The 16,993-nt window shown below is 39.0% G+C and overlaps 1 protein-coding gene across 3 annotated transcripts; it reads right to left on the bottom strand.

Moving 5' to 3' along the window:
* Window positions 1-1,721: 1,721 nt before the first annotated feature.
* Window positions 1,722-15,315, bottom strand: sh3d19 (SH3 domain containing 19). 3 transcript variants are annotated; one of them, XM_053479880.1, is made up of 15 exons: window positions 15,256-15,315; window positions 9,676-10,310; window positions 8,789-8,875; window positions 8,475-8,560; window positions 8,298-8,353; window positions 7,989-8,196; window positions 6,744-6,812; window positions 6,171-6,323; window positions 5,475-5,535; window positions 5,137-5,267; window positions 4,963-5,042; window positions 4,269-4,489; window positions 3,843-3,892; window positions 3,545-3,725; window positions 1,722-1,887 (listed from the first exon to the last, which is right to left on the bottom strand). In XM_053479880.1, exons 2-15 carry the CDS (start codon window positions 10,184-10,186, stop codon window positions 1,868-1,870), a joined length of 1,914 nt encoding a protein of 637 aa, XP_053335855.1. In that variant the 5' UTR covers window positions 10,187-10,310; window positions 15,256-15,315; the 3' UTR covers window positions 1,722-1,867. The 3 variants fall into 3 exon arrangements, with proteins under 3 accessions (XP_053335855.1, XP_053335854.1, XP_053335856.1); XM_053479879.1 differs by lacking the exon at window positions 15,256-15,315 and adding an exon at window positions 14,951-15,140; XM_053479881.1 differs by lacking the exon at window positions 15,256-15,315 and adding an exon at window positions 14,951-15,140 and having other exon boundaries at window positions 5,475-5,532.
* Between the last annotated feature and the right edge of the window lie 1,678 nt (window positions 15,316-16,993).

The following is a 16,993-nucleotide window of genomic DNA, read 5'->3' as shown; positions in this document are numbered from 1 at the left end:
AATAGTATGATGTAAATATATAGTCACTATAACGTATTAAAAGTATACAAGTTTTTATTTATAAGTGTATACTTTTTATTTTATTTAAATACACGCGACTTTCTTTGTGTGGAGTTCAATCACACACTTGTAAGCGTGTTAAAGTCCAGTGCTGTCTGTTGAATTTTGGAATGATCTAACATTTTTACCTGTTACCCTGAGGTGTGTAGAATGTTGAGGTGACATGTTTATTTTACATAACATTACAAGTTAATTTTTATCATGAGTGGTTTCCATTTTAAAGTAGCATATTATCTCGTACTGTTTGTTGATTGCGATGAAACAAAGCCTGTGTGTTACCTCATGCTCGGCCAAATATGTCTGTGAGAAGCCCATTAAAGTTCCTTCAATAGTTTTTGTGTGCACAAATGGACAAACATACCAAAAACATTTTTAATGTGTTACTTACATTACATGAAAATGGTACTGGTGTTGGCAACTGTTTCTCTGGGGACTTGACAGTTCGATAGTTCATGACTGGAACTTCTTACAAGTCTACCTGGGTCTTCAATAACTACCTGGACTCCATATTAACATCAATTAACATCAGCTATTATAGCTGAACTGCCTCCCACCCTACACACTGTATAAATGCAGATCATTTACTGCTTTCTGTTTCACCCAAATGAGGATGGGTTCCCTGTTGAGTCTGGTTCCTCTCAAGGTTTCTTCCTATTACCATCTCAGGGGGTTTCTCCTTGCCACTGTCGCCCTCGGCTTGCTCACCAGGGACAAACTGACCATTTTGATTCATACAAATTCACATTTCATACAAACTTTAATTCTTTTGACTGTGTAAAGCTGCTTTGCGGCAATGAAAATTGCTAAAAGCGCTATACAAATAAAATTGAATTGAATTAAACTTATCTTACATCCCCCCAAAAAAATGTTATACAATTTTTTTCCACCTTTACAGTTTTATATATAAATAAAATGGGCTTCATCTTCTTTGGTTACATGTTAACATCTGGAGGTGAAAACATGCCCATCTCTTCTAACAGCTGTGTAAACCTAGCCACACCCACAAAACTCCATAAAAGGGTAAAAAGCTCAATTTGCTACTAAATGACAAGAATTTTTATTCACAGTTCAAAAAAGAAAAAAAATGTTGCTGTGGCGATCTTACTAATCAGAAATAGCAAGGAAGGCTAAATGTCACAGCTTCTTAAATTGGTTATTAGGGACGGGAATCACCGGCGACCACCAGGGATAAGTTTACATTTACGACGTTCATCACTAAACCTTGAACGACTTGCATTTTTTTATCTCGCTATATATCTCAGACCTGGAATACGATATCACGGTACTTTTTATTTACCTTCTATTTATTTTTTCCCCTGAATTTTGTGCCGTTCTGTTTATACTATGCAGTTCAAGGAGACTTGACAATTCTGCTTAACATTCTCACTTTTTATTATTTTTATAAACATGAGCAATATAAATCCTGTGTTTATTAAAAACTGATTTTTGTGTGGAAGTAAACTGGTGTGATTATAGAGTGAGATGTAACATGGTTATAATATAATACATGCTGGACCGAAGTCCAGACCTGAACACTGTAGAGACAAACACCAGCGTTTTCATTCAGCAGAATTTTTCCTTTTTTCTTTCTATCTAAAACCAAACTGTCACAAAAAATTCAGTAAATATACCAGACACCCTAACACACACTCACACACACACACACACACACTAACACACACTCAAGCACATCACAACATCAGATTAAATCCTCCTCCTGTGTGGACAGGACACAGAGTTATGGGAGACAGTCCACACTGCTGGAGTTCGGTCATTTCTTCCTTTTCCCCTCCGTCTGCTGAGGCGCTCAGCGGTGTGAGGAACCACCTTACAGGGAACACAACAGGAACAGCAGTGAGCTCTCATCTCCTCCATCTGTCTCAATATCTGTCCATCTCTACTATGTGTGTCTCCATTTCCTCCATCTGTCTCAATATCTGTCCATCTCTACTAGGTGTGTCTCCATCTCCTCCATCTGTCTCAATATCTGTCCATCTCTACTATGTGTGTCTCCATCTCCAACATCTGTCCCAATATCTGTCCATCTCTACTATGTGTGTCTCCATCTCCAACATCTGTCCCAATATCTGTCCATCTCTACTATATGTATCTCCATCTCCTCCATGTCTCAATATCTGTCCATCTCTAATATATGTATCTCCATCTCCTCCATCTGTCCCAATATCTGTCCATCTCTACTATATGTATCTCCATCTCCTACATCTGTCCCAATATCTGTCCATCTCTACTATATGTATCTCCATCTCCAACATGTCTCAATATCTGTCCATCTCTACTATATGTATCTCCATCTCCTCCATCTGTCCCAATATCTGTCCATCTCTACTATATGTATCTCCATCTCCTCCATCTGACCCAATATCTGTCCATCTCTACTATATGTATCTCAATCTCCAACATCTGTCTCAATATCTGTCCATCTCTACTATGTGTGTCTCCATCTCCACCATCTGTCTCAATATCTGTCCATCTCTACTAAATGTGTGTCTCCATCTCCTCCATCTGTCTCAATATCTGTTCTTCTCTACTATATATGTGTCTCCATCTCCTCCATCTGTCTCAATATCTGTTCTTCTCTACTATATGTGTTTCCATCTCCTCCATCTGTCTCAATATCTGTTGATCTCTACTATATGTGTCTCCATCTCCAACATCTGTCTCAATATCTGTCCATCTCTACTATATGTATCTCCATCTCCAACATGTCTCAATATCTGTCCATCTCTACTATATGTGTATCTCCATCTCCACCATCTGTCTCAATATCTGTCCATCTCTACTATATGTGTCTCCATCTCCTCCATCTGTCTCAATATCTGTCCATCTCTACTATATGTGTATCTCCATCTCCACCATCTGTCTCAATATCTGTCCATCTCTACTATGTGTGTCTCCATCTCCTCCATCTGTCTCAATATCTGTCCATCTCTACTATATGTGTCTCCATCTCCTCCATCTGTCTCAATATCTGTCCATCTCTACTATATGTGTATCTCCATCTCCACCATCTGTCTCTCTCTCCACTATCTGTCTGTCTGTCTCTCTTTATCTCTGCCATCTGTCTCTCTGTCTGTCTCTCTTTCTCTCTATCTCCACTATATGTCTCTTTGTCCGTCTTTCTTTCTTTCCATCTCCACTGTATGTCTCTCTGTCCATCTCTCTTTCTTTTCATCTCCACTGTATGTCTCTTTGCCTGTCTCTCTTTATCTATCCATCTTCACTACATGTCTGTCTGTCTCTATTTCTTCATCTCCACTGTATGTCTGTCTCTTTATCTATACTATCTAACTGTCTCTCCATCTCCACTATCTGCCTCTAAGTGTAATTTCAGCCTATAAATTGGTCTCTTCATCTCTCAGAGGTGTTTATCTGTCCTTTTGTCTCTCTCTCTCTCTCTCTCTACATACATATATACATATATATGTTGAGTAGTTGTAGTGTGTGTGTGTGTGTGTTTGCGTACCTGTGTGTGGCTGTGTGAAGGACATGGGGAATAACCCTTCTCTGCCGTTCAGTCTTCCGTGGCTCCATTCCTCATCAATGTGCTCTATCACTTCTATCACGTCACCGCTGAGGAACGACAGATCACCGGCCGCTTCTGCCGTGAAGTCGTACAGGGCCTTCACCCGCTCCACTCCATAAGCCTACACACACACACACACACACAAATATATATATATATATATATATATATATATATATAACAGGTTAAAGTAGGACCAACAGCAGCCATAATAATAATAATAATAATAATAAAACACCTGATTATTTGTTGAAGCCAGAGCTTGCATGTGGTTTGAGGCAGCCATTCCTAAAATATAATTTTCAATGATTAGAAACAGATTCATAACATATAACACATGTAATTTGTAGATCTAGGTAAGGAGTAAATCACTCTGTGACTGTGATTAAACACTGACACTGGAGACTCCTTCCATAAAGGTCGAGCACACGCCTCCTTACAGGAAACCTCACCGTGATAATGAAATAATTACACATTGTTCGATTCCCGCATGATATGAACGCACTGTTGCTACAGAAACAATAACATACCAGGACAAGCGCATCAGTACAAACCTGTCTCGCTCTCAGAGCGGCGGTTATGGAGAACTAATCAACACCTCCGGACTGCTGTGACATGAAGGATAGAAACATGGTACAGTACTTGTATGGATGAGTCTCCGTACCTGGCAGAGGAATCCTGCTCTGATTCTTTGCAGGCGAAGGTGGAAGGTCCTCCAGTATTTCCACAAAGTTAAGGGGGAAAATTCCAACACGGCCGCCGATCTCGCCGCGAGCCCAGTCCTCTCCCATGTACTCCAGGAGTCTGATCACCTGGCCTTCGGAAAACGAGAGCTCGTCGCTGTGCTCGCCCTCGAAGTCGAATCTCGCCATACACCGTGGGCCGCTAAACACACACACAGAGTCAGTTTTCCAAAGAAATTTGGCCCTTAATGCAACTAATACTGCGCATCGCCCTGACCATCGCCACCGTGAAACATGGTGGTGGCGGCATCTTGTTGTGGGAATGCTTTTCTTCAGCAGGGACAATGAAGATGGTCAGAGTTGATGGGAAGATGGATGAAGCCAAACACAGGGCAACAGGGCAAGACTGGGTTAGAGGTTTACCTTCAAGCAGGACAACGACCCTACTGTAAACATACAGCCAAAGTTACAGTGGAATGGTTTGGCTCAAAACATATTGATGTGTTAGAATGGCCCAGTCAAAGTCCAGACCTAAATCCACCTGAGAATCTGTGGCAAAACTTGAAAAGTGCTGTTCAGACACTCTCTGTCCAATCTGACTAAGCTTGAGCTATTTTGCAAAGAAGAATAGGTTAAAAATTTCACTCTCTAGAAAAATAAAAGCAGACATCTTACCTGACTTTCTGAGATGTAGCAGGCGCACGTGCAGGTGTTGGTGTAGATGCAGGTGCGGATGCAAGAGAATGCAACTTGGGCTGTTTATAAACAGAGAGAGAAAAAAAATTAATCATTAATCTCAAATTTCTAATCCCAGCATTTCCCAGCATGCTCCTCTCCCTTAACTATTACCAAGGTTTTGACGTAGTTGATGGGGAAGAAGCCCGTGATCCCTTTGGACGTCCCCAAATACCAGTCGCTGTCTATTGGCTCTGCGTTAATAATGACATCTCCGGCCTTTAGCATGATCTCTCCAGGATTCTCTGCGTCAAACAAGACACTGTTTTAGTGATGAAGAACCTGACGAAGAACGTTCTCAGTTCAGGCCTGAGAGATGCCTGTGTGGTATCTGCTTCACAGCTCGATCACTTTTTCTCTCTCTATTTCTGCTCAGATGTTTCATCCTGGTTAAATTCACGCTTTTTGCGTGAGATATATTTATACTTTCCAAAACTGCAATGGAGGCTCACCTGGGATGAAGTCATAAAGTGCTTGGACCTGCAGACCGCTGTTTCCTGAAGCGCTCTCCTGCTGAGAAAAAAGCATGCTTTACTCTTATTACACTTCATTTTGGTTAAAAAAAATGTTTTGAATATGTCACGAAGAACAGGATTTTTCAATATTCAACAAAAATATTAAATAGGATAACATACAATATAGTCAGATTTTCTCTTAAAGGTCCTGACCTTGCTTCAAACCATTTCTACATTTGATTCGTTAAAGGAGTTCCTGGGAGGCCGCTGTTTTAGACGAATTAATCTGACAGGTGGTCCAATCATTGCTCGGGCGTACTGAGAAAACTTTCTACCTTGATGGTTTTCGATATTAAAAACTTTTAAGCCAGCAATTATGCGTGTACGCTTACAATAACCGGTGACCTGAATGAGGGAATGTTCTGCCAAGATTCTCTGCCTGTTTTCTACAGGCTTGTTAAAGTTTTTAGCGTGAAGCCTCATTGAATATGGTTTGAAGGGGTGCCAATACTTATTGCATTGCAGCGAAAAAAAGGGATTGTCTAAAAAAAAGTAAATAGTAAAATAAATGTATAATCATACCTACATGTTTATTTAGTTTAATTTACAGATTCTTTTCTTTGCTTTTTTTTTATTATCTGAAAGTTGCCAAAGATGTTGTAACAGTATGAGGATAATCCGGATATCGCTCACCTGTGCCGCTCGATTGTCGTCATGATGAGAGTAATTCGATAGCGGTGTGATGACCTTCATGTGGGATTTCTGCACCGTTCCTTTCGTGTCTCCTACTTGGCACTCGAAAGTTCGGTTGTCTATTTGGCTTAGCAGAACCAGCACTTCGTTTTTCTACCAAAGGAAAGAAAAAGAGAGCGTGAAAGAGAGCTCATACTGTAATACAGCTTAGACAAGAGCATGAGACCATGAAGGTCTATGTTATAGCAACACTACTATATAATCTGGAAGACGTCGAAGGAATAAGCTGGGACAAGCTCGCTCCTGTAGAATGGTTTGGATGTTTGTTTCTTCAACTTGTCCTGGAGCTGATTCATTGATCTTGGTGACTTTGATCTTGTTCCTTCCCCTTGAGCTGTAGCTTCAAAACTGATTATCCAGATGATGTGTGTATTTAATCATCAAACTACAGAGCTTACTAGCATTGCCTAAAGCATTAATACCAATATACAGTATTGTATACAACAATATAGAGTGTGGGAGACTTTGACTTTCGAGAAAATTCTTGAATGAGTCTTCTATTTCTTGTCGTACCTGAAAGGAGAGTTCTCCGGTGTGCATGCCGTTGTAGTCGTAGTCAGCGATGGCATGAGGGATTTCCAGCTGCATGAAAAAAAATTAAACAGAAAGAGTGGAAAAGTTAGATATAGGGAGCTAGTGAATACTTGAAGCTAATTAGGACTATTGGGACATTAGACGAGGGTAAAAATGTAGATCAGGAATGAAAGAGTTGTTTAAGAGCACTCGGGGACATGCCTGTATAGGAAAATAATCAACCACAGTATGGTGTGAGATGAATCAACATGACGTGGATGTGCTGTTAGCTTCCCAAAATAATTTTAGGATTTTCCCAGTTGCTTAGCACTGTCGCCTCACACCTCCAGGGTTGGGATTTCGAATCTCACCTCAGCTCTGTATGTGAGTGAATGCAAAGACATGCAATCTAAAAAAAAACAAAAAAACTGCACAAACCTTCCATGACATCACCAATAACCAATCCAATAGTTAATCCCTAACTGGGCAACTGGATGGAATAAATGGAGCCTGGCCATTGGCTGGAACACGCCTACTAACCTCAATTACTACAAGCTAGCTAGCTTGGATAAAATGCTAAGGTTGTTAACGCTAACGTACGTATATGCTGACATTACTTTGCATCATTCATATCCTATTAATATCTGCAATGCAGCTGCCTCTCAGATCAGCATTAATAAGAATATTAATAGCTTAAAATAGTTCTAACTGATGAGTTACATAACAATTCACCTCCTGAACAGTTGTCATGAATGGGAGATGTAGCTAAGGAGACCAAAACTGCATTTTATACCATTTACTTCTGTAAAGTTGGACATTTTAACATGGGTCTCTACGGTGATTGACTCACTTTTGAAGCCATCTCCTAGTGGCCATTTGAGGGACTGCACATTTTAGCACCTGGATTTGGTTTTCAAAACCAGGGGTTTCCCTTTGAGAGCAGGCTGACTGGAGTTTCCAAATCGCCTAAAGTGTACGATTGGGTGTGTGAGGGGTGTGTGCACTCAACCATGGTGTACCCCAACTTCTGACCTAACTTCCTTGGGATAGGCTCTACCCCAAGCCCAAGACCGTGCAAAGGATAAACAGTATACTGTAGATGATGAATATCGTCGTAGACCGATGACACGACACCGAAACGAGTTTAATAATATAAACCTGCGCTTCTGTCGAAGCTGCCTTTAAAGAAAATTAACCAACACCTCCTGACCAATCAGAATGAAGATACGAGTTGCTGTTTCTCACCGTGTATCTGTTGTAGAGCCGATGTCCGGGATTAGGTCTTGGTGGAAGCACAGGCGCTTTCTTTGACACACTACGCCTCGGGTTGTTGGGTTGTTGTGACTGTAGCGTGGAGTTACGCAGGACGCTGTCTCTCCGTGGCTGAGGAGGGCGTCCCGGGGTAGGTTTAGCAAGAGGGGGACGTTGTGGAAGCACTTTACCCCCACCAGGGCTGATACACATGGAGATCAGATGTTTAGTTACACGTACAACACATGTAGAACTGGTGACGCACACAGAAAGGTAAACGTGTACCGTTAATAATATACACACCGTGGAGGCAAAGCTGGTTGGACTGAATTGAACAAGTTCTGAGTCCAGTCCTGAGTCTAGACAGAATGAAAGAAACACGCAGGTTTGTGCATGTTGGACAGAGGACTCCCAAATCATGTAGCGTGTATTTTATATGCTATGTGCTTAGACAGTAAGACGCTACATAAGGAGAGGTACCTTGTGGCCGAGGGAGGGTGGAGGGCCTCCTATAGCTCTCTGAACATGAGGTGCAGAAGTGAAACAATCCAACACTTCCTGTTCCTCTGGAAAAAAAAGTTAAAATTGTAATACCTTAGTTCTCACTCTTATAGTTATGGGATTATTACGTATATCATATGCACGCCAATGCTACTGCATGACTAGCATACAGTAAGTAAGCGTAAGATGATAGCCAAAACATGAACACGTTCTTTTAAACATGAGTCTAACTGTCCAGCCTGGAGCAGGGTTAGGGAATGATGTGCAGTACTATGGGTACTAACGGTACTGACGTTTGCTGGGAACTCTGATGATGGTCGGCCTGCGAGTCACTGCGTTGGTGAAAGAGGCTGCGTTGGACAAGTTAGGGAAGGCGGGACCTGCGGAGAGCGGGAGCAAGATGAGACTCGAGTTACACACTTTCATTTAACTCTCAGTCACAACACACATTATCACTGCGTCTACATTACTGCCCTGTCTGTCTTGCTCTCTCTCTCTCTCTCTACATATTTTTATAAATTTCTATTCATTTATATTATTATAAGTCATTTAGTCCATTTTTGTCTTTTTTTCTCCATCTATCTCTCGTCTTTTTTTTTTTTTTTTTACTAATCCCTGCGACTTGTTTTTTTCCTCCTTTTTTTTAATTTATGGTGTGCTTTTTGTTTTTTTCATAAGGATTTAATTTTCTATCTTTCTTTCATTACACATTCCATCCATGCATCCATCCAACTTTTCTGTTTTATTGTTAATTTCTTATATTAGCCTTATATATTTTTTCTCAATATATTACCTTTATTTGTTTTTTCCTTTCTTTCTCTTTTCTCTATTTTTTTCTTTCTTTTTTGATTTATCCTTCCATCCAGATGTTTCCAGATTTTTCCAGATTTTACATTTTAATTACTTTTTCTATTATTATACCCTGTCCTTGATTCCTTTGTTCTTTCAACATACCCTTTATTTTTTTTCCATTTTCTTTCTTTTCTTTTTTTCTTCTCATTTTTTGATTTGCTTTAATTTGCTTTCTTCTTTATTTATTTCATGACTCCTTTCTTTCTTTTTTTCTTTCATCCCTGCATCAATACCTTCTATACACCAACCATCCATTCACCTTTTTGTTTCTTTCTCTTTCTTTATTTTTGTCTATCTGTAACAGAGCACAGGAGGAAATGTGACTTACTAACAGGAGCGTCCACGTATTCGTTCTCTCGGATGCTATTGTGACTGCTGACGTTCTGATGACCATTATGCACGGTACGCGGAGGTAATGTAGGCGCGTTGAAGACAGCGTCCTCCTCCTGGGAGTTCAGAGGTCTAGACCTGCGCTGCGAGGGGCGAGACGACGGAGGAGGAGGTTTGATCAGAGGTTGGGGTTTGACCTGATCGCTCGAGGTTAGCGATGGTTTTCTCGGCATCAGTGGTCTCAGAGGTGGAAATGGAGCCAATGGAGTGCTGTTCGAACCCATCACCTCCCCATAGCCGTTCCCTTCAAAGGTCTGCGTGTTTCTTTCTTCTTCTTCTGTGCTGCTGCTGAAGGAGGCCCTCTGAACCGCAGAGGGTTTCGGTGCTACAGCTGGCCGTGGAGCGTTTCGGGGTCGTGGCGTCGGCGCGCTGATCTCGTCAGTGTTAAGCTGTTTCTCAAATTCCTGGATCTTAGCACGGATGTTGCGCTCGCTGTGAATTGCAGCCATGTCCTCAATCAAGTTCTTTTCAAGTCAAAAGTGTTCAGGTGTTCTAATAAATACTTCTCTTATGATGCATGTGGATCATTTTATTTAAAATTTCTTCTTAGGGTTGTGGGCTTCTCTGTCAACTCTGAAATAATTAAATTAACAAAAAAATAATCTTAAATTCAAAATCAACTTAAAACCATTCCAGCCTTAAACAGGGTGATAATAATGAACACTCTGGGTTAAGAGAGTTAAAATTCACTAAAAAAGATTCCGACATTGAGGGTTCATTCACTTTAATCTTTTTTGGTTTACTTAAAATTACTAACAATAAATAAAAATATTAAAATAAAATTGGCTAAAGATAGCAACTAACCAAAACATCATCCTATTTCTAGCTGCTAATCACAAATGCTGGAGCAAATAATTTGCAAACGCTAACATTAAATTAACCCAAAGGATAAATAAAGGAATCCTGTCACATTTTGTCACATTTAATAGAAAGATTAATTAAAATAATAATAATGATTAAAAAAAAAACACTTCTTGAAATGTGTGTTCGGAATGTTTTATCTGAAACTATTAGCATGATGCTAGTGTTCTAGTGATGCTAGCATAATGCACAGATTTGCACACAATTCAGCTGTTGACTGAGACACCTTTAAGCTAACTGAACTAGAACTAATGCCCCTAAACACATACTAGCAGCTAACAGAATATAGCAATAGCACGACTAGCAGATAAACACAGCTAGCGATTAGATTTTAATACATTATAAATACAAAATATTGAACAATAAGGAACAGCATTGTCCTGGAATAAAACAATTAATCATATTACACATATTAGCACATGTATTTTTTGCTAACTGCATTACTTATGGCTAGCAGCATTAGCATGCCTGGTAGTGATGGGAAGTTTTGTGACTCGGTTCGTTAAATCTCGTTCTTAAAAATGAACGAATCTCTTTTTTTAGCCATTTAGATTTCATTCTTTTGATCAAAAATAAAATGTTATATTATTAATAAACAGACCCCCAACACGTCTACATACACAATGTAGTTTGGCTATAGTTCCAGTAATGAAAATATTACAATGCAGCTTAGGACATATTATAATAAACAAAATGAGTAGCTCATCTCTCGTATCTTCTAGTCTGAGTCATTCATTCTTTTGAATCTACTGCACTGCATAGTGTCTATGGGAGTCACGTGACAAAGGAACGGACGATTTAGACTGAAAAGACTCAAAGGTAACTACTCATTTCTGTTTCCTGTACATAACCTACGGAGGTTTTGCGATGCTTTGTGCATGCGCACCCAACAGAAAATAAACGAATCACTCTCCGAGACTTCTCATTCTTCTGAGTCACATTAAAGCTTTATTCAAAAAGAACGAATTGTTCATGAACGACCCATCACTACCGCCTTATTCCTTTAGTTCCTGTCCTATATAATATATTTCCCAGGATGCATTATTTCCTGTTTAATTGTTTCTAATTTTACCAAGGACTATAGATTAAATATTTTTATCAACAGTTAGTTGATAGCACTGAGCAACCTAATTGGAAGAGCGGCATTTCACGAGTGGTGATAATACACCTTAACAGCACTGGAATGTTTGACTATACATATCACTCGGTATCATGGGTGTTCTACAGTCACTAATTACACTATTTGTCAGGTCTGTACGGTCCGCCGTACTGAGGAGAGAGCAGCTGCCTGCCAAAACCCACATTCACAACCAGTCACAGAAGGAACCTTTAGTGAGAACACACATCTGATAATGTTATGTCGTCTTAAACAACATGTCGTCTACTTAATAACTGCTTCCAATCAATAAAGGTCCGAAACACCTTACGAAGCTAACTAGCTTCTAGCTTTAAGGCTGAATCTAAAACTCCTGCCTAACCCCTGGTCAAGGGCACTACTTGGTGTGTGGAACAAGGAATTGTACACCCTACATAACGCAGTAGCTTTCCATTTAGGGCAAGAATTTAAAACTACTTTCACCCTGTTAATTAAACTAACTGTCAGTCGGCAGCTCTGAAAGTCGCGGTTAGTTAGTTAGTTCCACCAGTCGCAGAAGGATATGTGTTGGTAAAGTAAAATAACTGCATATATAAACAAAGAAATCATAATCTCTTGATAATAAATGGTGTTTGTGGAAACTGTTGTATAAAGGCAATATTACACCCGAGGTCGTGCTGTTGTGATATTTATCAGCACGGCTTAGATGCCTTCGGTCCTCAAGCGGCACCCTTGTGCCTACGGCCGCATCACAGCTGTGCGAAACTCATCACAACAGTAAGAGTTACAGTAGAAGAAGCTGTAGAGATGGAGACATTTTCCTTGTCATGGTGGTGGCGGCTGAAGTATGACAGAGAAGATGAACACACACACATATGCAAACACACACACGTAAGCATAGCTAGCTATGTGATCTATACACAAAGCATGTAGCAAATTGTGTAACAGCTACCTATTAACCAATAACACACGGACACACAGACACACACCTACAGTATACATGATTAAAGGGACACTTATTTTAAAACAAAAAAATTTAATTTTTTTTTTCTTGCGATAGTGATACTGGCATCTGTACGTTATCAAACGTGGCTCTTCGCTTGATTAAGGGTTAAAGCAACTACTTTTAACCACATACCAAAGAAACCTGTTAGTGTTGTCAGCATGACTAACATGTTTAACATGTCTCGCAGTCTATAAATACCATTTATTGTCTGTTCTAATGCAGGTAATGTCTTGTAGATGATTTTTTTTTTTATTATTTACTATGTAAAACAGACATTAAGACATTTCCACATGTTTGGGGTATTAAAGGGGTTCCTGGGAGGCCAGCGGTTTAGATGTGAATCAGACAGGCAGTCCATTCCAAGAACCTTGATGGTATCCAAGCACTAGTGAGACGCTGTGCATTAGTGTAGCAGGGGATTATATGGAAAAATAAAGGGAGTTTTTACTCTTGTAACTATGTTCTGTCATTCTGCACAATCAAAAGTCCCGGTACTGATTTGAAAAAAAAAAAAGACAAGGCTGTTGTGACGATGTCGCTAATCCTTCTACATACCTGACGATATACGGTAAGTGCACTCAACTCTAGCTAACTCGCACATTCTTATCGAGTCTTTCATACAGACAATCTAAAGACAAAGGAGACGAGTACATCATGTCACAATGTCCGACCTGATCGATCCGTTTGTTCACAGAGTGGGTGGGGAGGTGCAATATAAAGACTTAATCAATGTGTGTGTGGCGGTGTTTTTTAATGAGCTGGCTCTTACAGGAAACAATATTGATATCTAACTGATAGTAACACACCTACACACACCCCAGATAAATGGAGTCTTTGTTGGTGGTGTACAGTAGGTTGGTGTAATTCTTCCACACATGAGAGCATAAGCCTTACCCGGTACTATAGAATTGTCTCATAATTCCACCCTTTGACTCTGGCTTCCTAAAGTTCCCGGCTGGATGATCATATACATAATGGGTTTCCTTCTGGTCCTTGGGTTTCCTCCATTCTCTTAGCACCAGGGTTGCTCCCATCACGTGCCCTTTGATTAAATCTCCTTGATTAAATCTTCCACGCTACTATCTTCCTCTTGGATCAGATACTAACTTTCCCATGTTCTCTCTCTCTTTTGAGCTAAAACTTCCTGGTTCTTCTCTGGATAGAATTCTGGGTAGAATCTGATCAGCTTCCACGCTTTGTTCTCCAGGAGTTCTCCGGGACATGGCACCAGGCGTTTGGCCAAACTTATAAAATTTAAAAAATCCGCCTTTAGCTGTTAATAAATAACGAACTTTCAGGGGTTCGAGTGTTCGTGTCTCTTCTGGCGTCTCTAAGCTTACCGAAGCACAGCGGACAGGCCGGGCGATCCGTGTGGGACTTTACTGTTGGTCGCATGTTGGTAGAGTAACTCGTCCTCTATACTAAGGCCGTACTCAACATAATCTAAATGACAAGCCAGGCATTTGCAGCATCGCTGAGCGAATCCTTTTCAAAAAACCCACTTTATCGCAGTTTGTTGAGGGACAGCGTGGTTTGTCTTTAAAGCTGGTTTTTCCCTCTTTGAACTTCTTCATACATCAATATACAGTATATGTAATATATATATATATATATATATATATATATATAGTATATAGTAGAAGAAATAGCACAGACACACACAATCACATGTTTTCATTGGTGTTTTCGGTTGTTTCTATGATAAAACAGATTATAATAACATGCCCATTTTAAGAGTTTGCGACGTCGTACCCGTATTCCGGTTTTGCCGAAATTGACACGTTATTAATAAAGTTATGATAACATTCGCTCTACCTGATGGATCTGTAGCGCAGGCAGAGACCATCACCTGCCACTTTTAAAGAGTCGGGTTCAACGATGGCGCGAATGATGGAGACTCGACAAATATTTGCGATTTGAGCCACATCTTTCAGTTAATAAAAAAGCTTGGCCCATTTTTGCACTACTTTCAGTAAAGCCCTTGTGTTTTTTGCTACACAATAAGGAAATAAAATCGAACAGGTCTCGGGTTATAGATGATCTGATAAACAGCTTCCTTGACCTTCCTGGAGCGTTAACACATTTTTGTCACTAAAGCTCACTAAAAGTCACTGCACACACACACACACACACACGAGATGTCATTTAATATCAGCATAAAACCCAAAAACAACATTACAGTATAACCTATTGTGTAAATCCAAAGCTGTTTATATTTTCACAAAACAACCAGATCGAACATGATCCTACCTGATGTTTACCCGAAAACCCACAGACGCCAGGTGTGATATTCTCCCACAGTGTGTGTATATGTGTGTGTGTGTGTGCTGATGAGTAAAGCTGCAGAGTGTGGCCTTGTTTTGATCGACTGGAATGCTGGTGATCAGGAAGTACGGCTCACACACCTCGTCTTCACATTTAGCCTTTAAATACAATGGCATCTCATCTCACCTGTTTACATAAGTGAAGGCAATATGACCCGTGCACGGGGAAACTTTCCTCATACTGGGTGTGTGTGAGTGTGTGTAAAGACTTGCTGATGCATACACACATACCTGCTTTACTTGATTTGCCGGAGCAGCCGGGGGAAAAAGGGAAAAAAATGTCCTCACATTTATCCATGAATAAACTGGAAGTAAAGGAAAAGTGCTTGTGTGTGTGTGTGTGTGTGTGGAGGTTACACACCCAAAGACAAACACAAATTAACAAACGCCTATTGAACAGAGAGAGAGAGAGAGAGAGAGAGAGATAGTGTGTGTGTGTGTGTAGGGGGGGGGGTGCTTGTCTGATTCAGCTGAATTCCATAACCAACTCCAGGCTGTTTTCACTCCAGAACCACAACTAAATTCAGCATTTTCACACCAGAGCTTGTGTGTGTGTGTGTGTGTGTGTGTGTTACAGGTTTAATAAACTCTAGTAATAAGTTATATTAAATATACCCTATATTTCAAACTAAACATATTTCTAAACACTGACAAAATACTTTATATTATATTAAATGATGCTTAATGTAAAGAAGGCACACACACATACACACACACACAGCCACTAATCTCTCTTTTTGTGTTAAGTTTAATTTAGGATAAATGAAAAAAAGGAGTGAGAGTTATTTATACACATTTTTGGAAGGACAAGGTCACACTCCCCTGCAGTAATCCTCCCTATCCAACAGATGGCGCACACATTACACACGTCATAAACAAACGGTTTTACATAAAACTGACTTCATATGGAGTATTGTACATAATAAAAGTGATAAAAGTTCATTTTATTTTGTATTTATAAAGAATCATACCTTTATATATATATATATATATATATATATATATATATTATATAGTACTTTAATGTATTTAAAAATTACTTTTAAAAGTAATTCAATTTTTAGAGGTTGATGTAAGGAAAATTGTTTACCTCTATGTAATTACTCTATTCTATTTCTATTTAATTATTAATAAACAAGCCAATTAACAAAGTAGCTAATGAACGCAATCAAACAATCAAGCAGGTTTTAAATGGCAAGGTAAGAAATATAATTTAGTTTTAGTTTATATTAATTTTAATATTTCTTTCAAAATAAAATATAAACAAACAAACAAGTAAACAAACAAACAAACAGGTTTATTAAAGGGCAGAATAAGCTAGATCTTGTAGGTGACTTTAATATTTCTTCATTAATTAGTTCATCTATTTTGATTTCATTTATCAACAAACAAACAAACAAACAAACAAACAAACAGTCAAGGTTTAAAAGACAAGGTAAAATAGATCTTGTATTTTGTAGTTTTAGTTTATATATTGTAGGTGTCTTTAATATTCCTATATTAATTAGTCGATTAGTTGACGTATTTATATGGCATATAAACAAACAAACCCAAAAAAATTCTTATAGCTATATATATATATATATATATATATATATATATATATATATATATATATATATATATATATATATTTTTTTTTTTTTTTTTTCCCTGGAGACACAACTTGAGCAGGTAGACAGGGACAGAACAAACTTAAAGATTTCTTATATATATATATATATATATATATACAATTCTTTAGAATGTATGTAATATAAAATCAGAAACAAACTATGAAACAAAACAAATAATTAAACAAGCAAATAAATGAATGAATATTTATTACAACATTGTTACTGCATTTTGTTTTATTATTTTAACAATCGGGTTTATTACCTTTTTTATTTTTTCTTGTGGAAAAATTGAGACTTTTAATCTTGAAATGGGATCCGCGCGCACACACGTAAACCCCAGGAGCTGGGCGTGT

The sequence above is a fragment of the Clarias gariepinus genome, chromosome 20, assembly GCF_024256425.1.
Source record: "Clarias gariepinus isolate MV-2021 ecotype Netherlands chromosome 20, CGAR_prim_01v2, whole genome shotgun sequence".
In the NCBI taxonomy this organism is placed as follows: domain Eukaryota; kingdom Metazoa; phylum Chordata; class Actinopteri; order Siluriformes; family Clariidae; genus Clarias; species Clarias gariepinus.
Note: the sequence above shows the minus strand (reverse complement) of the source record. Positions and strands in the feature narration are given on the sequence as shown.

What these genes read in the sequence shown, in the direction of transcription:
- sh3d19 (XM_053479880.1), bottom strand. Translation starts at nt 10,186, where the DNA reads ATGGCTGCAATTCACAGCGAGCGCAACATCCGTGCTAAGATCCAGGAA. An exon ending in GCTACATCTCAGAAAGTCAG is followed by an intron (nt 4,490 to 4,962) that starts GTAAGATGTCTG and finishes GTGTGTGTTTAG; the next exon opens with CGGCCCACGGTGTATGGCGA. An exon ending in GAGCAGGATTCCTCTGCCAG is followed by an intron (nt 3,893 to 4,268) that starts GTACGGAGACTC and finishes ATTATATTTTAG; the next exon opens with GAATGGCTGCCTCAAACCAC.